The following is a 9,967-nucleotide window of genomic DNA, read 5'->3' as shown; positions in this document are numbered from 1 at the left end:
GACGCAGACGCGCATCGACACAGCGTGATCAGAGATCTTGTGTAGTTACTCTACATTATTAGACTCGTACTTGCTCTATATTTGTATATATGAAGCATGAGTTCTATATTTGTAGTTACTCTACATTATGCCCGCTCCCCCCCTTGCATGTGACAGCTCCTCCATATCTCAACGCCTAATTATTAGACTCGTAGTGCAAGTAATGCATCAGTAGATGGAGATGTATTATTGATGTATGTTATTTATGGACAATATGATTATTGCAGTGTAAGTAATGCATCGGTAGATAGAGATGTATTATTGTTGTATGTTATTTATGGACAATATGATTATGCGGTGCACAAGCAAGACGTGAAGACAAAATATTTGTTTTTAGAGATTTTTTCTAAGTTCAATGCACACCGTACCTACAAAAATTCTTAAAACAAATAAATTTGAACTAATCAACCCTTGTGTTACAAACAGGGGTATAAATATGCTAGTGTTTCAACATTAATTATCCCAAACATACATCTTTAGTATCCTAATGCACATTAAGCAGCATTGTTGATTTTTTTTATCTACCCTTAAAGCAGACTTCTTCTTTGGCCACCTTCTCCACCTCCCTATTCACTCACGGTCTCTACCTTCCCAATCCAAGATTGCCGCGAAGCTCGCAACCACAACCAATGGCGCATCTGTATGAAAATCCCCCAACCTTCTACATCCACACCATGAATCTTGATGGTTTCTTTGTCTGAAAATTGAACGAAACAACTCAATCCCTCCACACTGAAACTGATTCATGCATCAAGGAACATCACACAACGTACATCGGAATCCAAACTAATAACAAGAGATGACAACATGGATACTATCTTATTGCTTTGAAGGTGGATAGCAAAAGCCCTCGCCCAGATGAACAAAACAGTCCCGACAACACATAGCGAGCATGAGAAACGTCAGGTCAAAAAAAGGGTGTCACTACCATGAGTAATTACACCCTCACGTCGACAAGTGCCCCACGAAACTACTTGCGGTAATCCTCCTCTAGTCCATCTAGGCGTTTCAAAAGACAACCTCTCTGCCTCCCCGTCGCGATGGCCGGCCACCACAACTCCTCGAGAGTGAATCCTTCTAAAGGCACTGATGTGACATCATCCCAGTGACTGCTCATGCCTTTTGCTACTTTGACCTTTTTCCTATGAAATTTTATCCTCTTCGCCAAGCATGCACTAAAAACTACAAAAAATGTAGAACGATGTACATGTGTGAAGTGGATATTGGAATAAAACCAACCTTCACCGATAGATATTTTTTGAACTATAGTCGACTTTGTACATCATCCAAATTAGCTCATATTGAAAACTAAAATATTGGTTAGCCTTTCTCATTTGTTTTTGAAGAAGAAAATAAGAAGTATCATCACCTACAACCTCGAAGACTAATCCCTTCAGAAAAGTTTGGCATGTAGATTATGATATTATCCTAGCTTCTTTATGATTGAAATTTCAACCTTATTCAGGCAAATATGAATTGCATCTCAAGGATTGAGTTAAACAAATGGACCAATACTCAATGAAGAAATCCAACATCAGTCGAAACTAAACATGAAACCTCGGAACACGTTGACTTTATGTCAGTACAGTGGTAATAGTAGTACAAGTGTGGCTTCAGAATGTAACGATCAAGGTGCATATAGATATGCTACTTTCTTTCTCCTAGAAAATATAGAGATCAAGGTGCATATCGATATGCTATTGTCTTGCTGTTAAATAGACTGCTTGCTTTGTTAGCTAGTTCAGGAAAGCTAAGCTTTCCGGCAATTCCAATTTGCAAGCACAATCAGACCTCATAATAAGGAACAAGTCAAAAAAAGGTATACACAAGGCAAAGGTAGACAGATAGGGCCTATAAAAATCGCACCATACCTTGACAGTCTTAATAGGGAACAAGTCGGGACATCCCTCTTTTGTAGCATGAAATTGCATTCCTGGCGTCAGACAAACTTTCCTCAATACCGTGACTCCATTGTCGTTGGTACCTGCATGAATCATATACAATATGAATTCAGAAATGTTGATCTCTCACAAAACTAAATTAAAGCTTGAACAAAGGACCAATATGTTCAGATAATTCCTCTTCTTTACCATTACCACTTGATATTAATATCATGAAAGGTGCTTATTTGAAATTTGGTTACCACTGAAATTTTGTCAAGATACTTGGACATGTTCATTGTTGATTGTCGAGTATTGTCGCAACATATTATTGATGGGTCCAGTGCAATTATCTATAGGCACGTTCCAATCAAGAGTTATTCTAAGACAACAGAAAGTATAGTATCTATAATTATTGATGGTTATGCAATAAGCATTAGACCAAATCAACGAAACAAATTGTCAATGATGCCTTTTTTGGTAGCTAGCCAGGTTAAACTTTTCAATCCGTGCTTAGTCCAATACTCATAGCTCCATTGTTACAATAATTATGAAGCACCACATTTCGAAAAACATTTATTAAGCATCCTACTATAGTGAAATTTTCAGATCTTGCGTATTATCTCATGGTACGTGCCTACAAATTTTAGTATTGTCTACAACAAACACGATGACTATCCGGTCTAATCATAAATGTAGCCTAATCATAAAATTTGAAGTACATGAAAACTTCATAAAACATTAACCTTTTTTGTGATCTTTCAGATTATTCAGAAAATGAGTTACAATTTTTTTATTTAGAGGAAGAGTTACCACCATTGTTTTAGAAACAATTGTCATATTCGTTTTTAGAAACATTTTTACCAATGTTATAAAAATATCTTCAGATTAAGGATTACATCTCAAAAAACTATAACAACTGTAGGATGGTTAATCATATCAAGGATGGTTAAGAACTTGCAGATTTCCCATTACTAAATTATGCAACGTTGTTTATTTTGAAGTTAAGACAGAACTTTGAGCATTTGAGAAGTCTCGCCGCCAAGTTGACATCCAGCAATGTCATCTAGATCAAAAAGGTCTAAAATTAAGAAGAACACAATTTGCCGAGATGCTCTCACCATCTCGTGAAATTGCTGCGCACGGTGAGGCGGAGGACGATTGTGTAGCATTGTCGAAGCTCTATACGCTCCTTCCCTACACTCTGCTTGCCCTTCTAGGTGTCATCCATCATCACCCATGCATGCATCCGCATCAGTCTCCGGCCTTGTTAAAATTAATATATTTACGCCCATTGCTTGAGAGGGATATATATTTACAAGACAACATAATAGAAAACCATAGAAACATGGTCGAAATGACTAAGATAGAATAATTGTATGCACATCTTTATAGCGGCCGGAGAAGGCAAGGAAAAAGGAAAACGTCTTCCTCTGGCCGAAAACAACTCTAAATCTTTCAGTTGTATAAGAAGACAGAATGGAGATTAAACTAATCTTCCATCTTGTTTTGAAGATCACAACAACATTTACTCCATCACAACGCACAAGAACCTTGCTGGTAAACTGTTACATCAAACGGGATTCGGAAATCAACAATCGTGAGTTGTAAGATAAAAATAGTAATCACATCGAACTTGATTTACTCAAAAGAACTTATGCACGCGAGAACCCTTACTGTACTACTCCTAACTGCATAATTTATTTCATTCAAGTGGAGAAGCTTTTTTATTCCCCTAAATCCCAAGATATATAGCATTATTTCAGAGAAAGGTGACAACCTGAGCAGATTCTAGATAAGAAAGGGTCGAGGAAGATTATGTTCCTCAATTTTCAAAGTCACACAAATGTGTGAAGCTGGATTTGAGAGTGAGACTGAGAAGAAAAGACCATGGGTGATCTAAGTACAACAGGTGGTTCAAATAGAATGCTTAGAATACATATGTTTATAATCAAATTTCATTTTGTGGAAATAAAAAGTTTGGTATATCCAGACTGACATAGAACTCAAAATAATTGTACCTTCACTATGTGATTTCCTTTCAAATACCGAGCATGCCACCAATAGGTGGTGTAGCAGGCCAACAGGCAGCAAGTCCTACCTACGGCAATTCCAATTTGCAAGCACAATCAGACCTCATAACCTAGAAAAAATAAAAGTCAGTATAAAAATTTGCAAGAATTCCTGAATGGAGCTTTGAGAGAGATCGAGTCCATTTGAAATTCCGTTAGAAATAAAATAAATCAAACTGGAAAACATCAATTCGGGCTGACTATGCACTACATCTTGATATAAGGATGCTTTTGATTTGTACGACAAGCTCTAAGTTTGCATTGAGAAAATAAAATCAGAGAGATGAACCGTAATATTTACAGAAGGATTATGCTCTTTTGCTGGATATGACCCTTTTTCAAAAGAAGAAAAACACGTGTGTATCTTATTTACCTTGTAAAAAATGGATTTCCCATATTTTGCTCAAAGAAATCTCAAGTAGTCCGTCCATATCAGCTAAATTAAAACCCTGAAACCATTGACATGTCAGGAATAAGATACACGCCCATATTGGTACTCCCAACATTCTTTACTCTTCCCCTCGCTCCTGCTCCATATCCCGTGATTGCTTGATCCATGCCCATATTCTCTCAGCCTCTTGTGTGTACATGGGCAAGAAGGTCACATATATACCATGACGCTCCACATAGTTTCCAATAGTTTGGCCACGATTTGCAATAGAACAAAGCAAGACGATAATGAAATTAACATCTTCAGAACAAATTATATGGACCGAGAAGTCCATTTGTAATACTACTCTAGACAGGAACCAACATATTTTAAGCTCATATACATAGCCATGTACTGAAAAATAAATACGTATGTGTTTTATCAATTAGAAAGAATGGAACAAATACATATAGGTAGATTCGAGTGGTAACTATACTTATTGTAAACCAATTTGAGAGAAAACATGTCCTGGTCCATCAGCCGCCCATGCCTCCAGTAGCTATACTTACATAAAAGCAAGGGGATGCAAGGGGTAGAGCAAACAAACACATGTATGTAGATGCAAGGAAGATGAGGAGGAAGGAAGAAAGGTCGAAGCGCCACCACCGTCGCTTGCTGGTTCTCCATAGTTGTGGCCGGTCCAAAATTCCAGCCACAACTTTAGGTGTTATTTTTCTGTTTTTTTTCGAGAAAACGCAAAAGAATTTGCGTTTCATTGCATTGAACAGGAAGAAGACATCGGGGGTACAACCTCCAGAAAGGAGGGACACACACACAGACACACACACACACACACACACACACGACCGTCCTCACCAAGCGACTACAACTAGGTAAGGAGGTGCCCTCAGCTACAGACACACAACGATATTAGGCCTCGCCCTGCCGCCATTGCAAGACACCTCTAGGAACAACTGCAGCTCCAGGACTGCCCAGGCCAACGTACCTCACACCCATGTGCCTAGGATCGGCGGGTGAAAGGCAGGGCCTGATTGGAACTGGTGTAGCAATCGTTGGGGGAGGGCCGGCGCTGGCAAACAACCTGCTCCCTGTTCAGCCGTCTACGACAACGGTGCATCACCAGCCACCATCTGCCGCATCAAGTACTCCGCTTGCAGCCAAAGCAGCGCCCTCAAGAGGGTAACGGCGTTGAGACGCCGCCGCTGCCTGGTCCAGGAGGCCGGACCTAGGATTTCTCCCGGTGCTCGAGGAGGAGGTCCGGTCAAGGGTCATGCCAACGCCTCCAAGGAGGTGACGACACCCTCGGGCGTCGCCGTTGACAGCGCAGGCCGACGCTGCGCGGGGATTTCGCCGCGACCCATGAGCAAGGACCTCAGATGCAGATGCAGACCGGACATGACGAAGAACGTTGGAGAAGACGGAAGCACATGGAGCGGGAAGCCTAGGAACGTCGGTAGTCGCAGGTTTGGGCACCGGCCAGCGCAGCGCCAGCAGGCCGGCCACCACCGGGAGTGCGTCCAGCAGGCGACAACGATCACCTGCACCGCGCCGGCCCGCAGCCTCCGCCGCCGGGATTCGCCGTGGCACAGCATCGCAGCAACCGTCAGAGTCACCGTGCGCGTGCACAACCCAGCGGCAACCACCGGCGGTGGCTGGGAGGGGTGGGAGGAGGGAGAAGGGTGGGTGGGGGCAGAGTGGTTGACTCGGGCCAAGGCGGGCCTGCGCGGCCCAGATCTGGGCGCCCCCAGCTCTGCCGCTCGCTGCAGCGGCCGGCAGCCGCCGTAGCAGCGCCTCCGCGCACACGCACCGCGCCATCTCGACCTCTCCTGCACGCGGACAGCTTTCCGGCGCGCCACCACACGCTCCCACCGCTCTAGCGCACGAGCACGTTCCCACCGCTCCAGTGCGCGAGCACGCGAACAAGGGCCCCGCCGCCGCCGTCCACCGACGAGGGCTTCGCCCACCAGCATCCTCCGGCGGCGGCGAGGGGAGGGAGGGGAAGGAGGGGGCTTGGGTGGCGGCTAGGGTTTCGCCGCCCGGGTCGCCCCTGGGAGCGACGCGGGGGCCGACGGGGGCTCAGTAACTCTCTTTTTCATTTTTCTGTTTTTCTCAAGGCAGTGATGCAAGTGCTCCGGGATAATGATTATCTGCATAATAATTTATCGTCTAAGCTGAATAAGAACATTAATGAGCAAAATAAACAGCTAGCCTGAACTTCTAGAAACCAATTTTATGAAAAAGATCCCTTCCATGTGAAAATAGAATACTTACCCAATACTGATAGCTATCCATTTTGTTACAGTCAGCACACAGAACTTAATTCCTGCTTGGGAGAGCTTTTGAATGCATTCTAGCTCACCAAGCTTTACCTCTCTAGTTGATTTAGCTTCAGTATAAGAGTACATGACTAATTACATGCTAAAATAAAAGAAAAGAATGTCAAATACCAAATATATTGTGTGCTAACATAATACTGGCTTCTTCTTTGCTGCCATTTCATTGAGTGTTGGAGCTTTTATTTAGTGGAGAAACCAAGGTATGTTGCTTGAAACAACTCCATCCATTATACAAAGAAATTAACCAGGAAAATTTCTATTATACTAAAGAAAAATGTAACATTAGCTGAACATTAATTTCTGAAACTCGTGGCATATCAGGGATAAAATAAAGGGATCATAAATATAATTCTACTGACAAGCATGGTAAATAGAAAATCACCTTTTCATGAGCTGGAGGTCCTAAGCAAGGATTGGACTGCTTCTGTTGTACTTTTGCCCTCGGTGTCAAGTGCGAAAATAGTACTTTTCCGTAGGCATCTTGCACGGATTGGTTCACTACAAGGTTGTTTTCTTCAAGCTGGCGTGCTAAGTCAACCATTTAATCCATCATATAGTTTTTCAGGTTCCTGTGCAGTTAGGAGATCCAGCACAGTAAGAAGACGACGACCCATTATATACATTTGTTTAACTTGTGTAACCCTAAAAGCTACCATGCTTAGGTCATACAATATCACTACAAAATGGTAATGAATTAATGGTCAAACATAGCATTGAGTATACCTACACTTTTCATCACAACAAATCAGTAAGCTGGTAACCCATATGTATGAAAGATAGTAAAAGCGTTAAGCGAGAGACTTGAGTCCACAAGAAACTTTGTTAAGAAAAGGGGGGCATACCTATGCTTCTCTATGTGATCCCGAGCTTTTGCATCCAATTTAACAGGTGCTCCAGCATTCCTTTCATTTCTCTCTTGATTGCTTGTACCAGCTTCCACCAAAGCCCTGTTTATTTGCATCCACTAATACAATAGTTGTAACTGTAAGAAAATGAAAGAAATAGAAAGGGACAAGATTTAATTACATTGACCTCCTCCACAATCCTACTGATAGGGATATTGGACTCTCAACCTTTTCTTTTTCATAAGAGCTATCTTCTTTGATCTCCACGACCGGATCTTCATTTTCTGTGTGCATCCAAAGATAGTAATGGAAGTTTATCTAGAAGCTAGAATGCATGAGTAATGGAGGCATAAACTGATCTGAGAAACCAATTCAAACAAAGAGTGTGGGGATAACATAAATATGAATCGACAAATAAACTGCATCATGAATTCATGCGAGTATCACAAAGTATAGCCTTGTCTTTCTCATGCCACGGAAATGGTCAGAGAAAAGGAATATATAACTGAATGATACTTTCGTGTGTTACTAACTTTAGTTTTCCTCCGATTCAGATATCACTAATCTACACTACAGCGTACAGCACTTGATGGGCTAAACAACTCCACATTGATTTATTTGTGGCAAGCTGGCCTTAATCTGCAATTGTCTTTTCTTTACTACTACAGTGCTTTACACATTTATATTCTTGTACGAGCAATATAAATTAACAATGGGATGCTCCAGGGTCAACCTGTATCTCTGAATCATTTTTTCTCCATGAAAGGTAACATCTACTTTTAAGTGATGTTTTTAGTGTCAATCGGAGCAAGCCTTTGACACATCATCTTCTTGATAAAATTGATCTCCAACATAATTTTGTATAACACCGACACGACATGTAAAACATGGCAGAAATCAATGTTATGCAGACTTGAACATCCATCCTCAGCACACACCAAAATAATCGAATTAAAAACACCATTCACTCAACAATTACAACCTTTGATTTAGAACTTGTGGCATCATGTATGCTTGTTGTTCAAGAGAGATGGACAAAGAAGGCTAGCCGCAAGATATTGGGGAGCACTGATTACTTGTTCTACAGTTTGTGGCTACAAGCATGGATCTATGGCGCCTGGAATAAAATCATCAATTAGTATGAAGATTGATGAATGTGTGAAAAAGTACTACATGGATCAAGAAAGAGAGTATAATACCTTAGCCTTATCTACATGGGACGGCAAGCAGCAAAGATAGCGATGTGCATGTCAGGTCACTGTTCGGCAGGGAAGCAATGTATGTACAACGACATCAAGGGTGTCACGCTCCCATGAGAAGTGGCGTCCTATGGCAAGGCCAACGCAACAGCGTCAAGACTGGTGCATCCATGGAGCCGAGTACGTCACCCTTGGCCGGTTGGCCGGAACAATCTGGCCCGAGTCGCCTCCGTCCTCCCACCATGCAGGCAAATCCAGGGTGATGGCGAGGATCTCGACCAGTCGGCTCGCAAGCCCGTCGAGCTTGGGGGTGTGGGGCTTCCTTCGGTGGCGGCTGGCGAGATCTATGGCGGTCGGGGAAGAAAGAGGAGCAACTCTAGCACCACAAGATCCACGGCAGATCGGGGAAGGAGAGGAGGGGATCCAGCAGAGCGAGATCCATGGCAGTTTAGGGAGGGGTAGGAGCAACGTGTGGGGAAGAAGGAACACACCGTGCCGCTCGTGAAGGAAGAAGGAGTCAGGGAGCAGGGGCTGGTTAGGGATTCCCAGAACGCCACGCGATCCGGCTCGACGGGAGGGGCTGACCCTAAGGAGCGAAGACCTAGTGCATCCATCGCTCGGGAGCCTTCCTAGAGCCAGCGGCTCCATCCATCATCGTCGCCGTCTGGAGAGGGACACGGCCACAAACGATGCATTCATCGGCCACGGCGAGGCGGACGAGCCCAGCAGTGGGAGTCGATTGGGTCGGCAGATGCATCATAGAGAAGGCGGCGAGAGCGGGTTAGGGATAGGGCGTACGGGGTGGTTTGGTTTTTTTTTTTTGCCGTAGGCGTGGGATAGAGCAGCTCACGTCATGGTATTTTTTGGTAGCGTGCGGAGACAAAAATTAACCAGAGCGGTGGGAGGGTGGACGAAAAAACACCGGTGAGCGCCGGCTACCAACTGCCCCTTTAAGATGCTTGTGCGTTGCTACGGGCAAGTGATGATAAACCAATTAAAGCGACATCTATACCTAAAAAAACTTTGCATACCAGTCAATTCTATTTTTGACCATGATATCAATATCCAACGTTTAGGAGTACGCCACCAAATGTTCATTTTTCTCACGCACCATCTTCTACTCTCCCGTTTCCAGTGGCCTACACAACCTAACCACCTGCCTCCACACTGTGTGGCCGCCTGCTATCGCTGCACCGCCCTCCCCT

The 9,967-nt window shown here is 43.3% G+C and overlaps 1 protein-coding gene across 14 annotated transcripts; it reads right to left on the bottom strand.

Annotated features, from left to right (window-relative positions):
* Positions 1–419: 419 nt before the first annotated feature.
* LOC123404693 lies at positions 420–9,583 on the bottom strand. 14 transcript variants are annotated; one of them, XM_045098633.1, is made up of 10 exons: positions 8,763–9,583; positions 8,546–8,680; positions 7,561–7,847; positions 7,101–7,287; positions 6,654–6,800; positions 4,365–6,529; positions 3,941–4,062; positions 3,041–3,484; positions 1,911–2,023; positions 420–736 (listed from the first exon to the last, which is right to left on the bottom strand). In XM_045098633.1, the coding sequence occupies exon 6, from the start codon at positions 6,350–6,352 to the stop codon at positions 5,651–5,653; it is 702 nt and encodes a 233-aa protein (XP_044954568.1). In that variant the 5' UTR covers positions 6,353–6,529; positions 6,654–6,800; positions 7,101–7,287; positions 7,561–7,847; positions 8,546–8,680; positions 8,763–9,583; the 3' UTR covers positions 420–736; positions 1,911–2,023; positions 3,041–3,484; positions 3,941–4,062; positions 4,365–5,650. The 14 variants fall into 14 exon arrangements, 12 of the variants coding, with proteins under 12 accessions (XP_044954568.1, XP_044954571.1, XP_044954569.1 ...); XM_045098636.1 differs by having other exon boundaries at positions 4,365–6,800; positions 7,561–7,682; positions 7,745–7,847; XM_045098634.1 differs by having other exon boundaries at positions 4,365–6,800; positions 7,561–7,665; positions 7,745–7,847.
* Between the last annotated feature and the right edge of the window lie 384 nt (positions 9,584–9,967).

Source organism: Hordeum vulgare, chromosome 6H (genome assembly GCF_904849725.1).
Source record: "Hordeum vulgare subsp. vulgare chromosome 6H, MorexV3_pseudomolecules_assembly, whole genome shotgun sequence".
Taxonomy (NCBI): Eukaryota; Viridiplantae; Streptophyta; class Magnoliopsida; order Poales; family Poaceae; genus Hordeum; species Hordeum vulgare.
This window is presented reverse-complemented; position numbering and strand designations above follow the sequence as displayed.

Coding starts and splice junctions, on each gene's coding strand:
- LOC123404693 (XM_045098632.1), bottom strand. CDS start 6,352: ATGCTGGTGGGCGAAGCCCTCGTCGGTGGACGGCGGCGGCGGGGCCCT.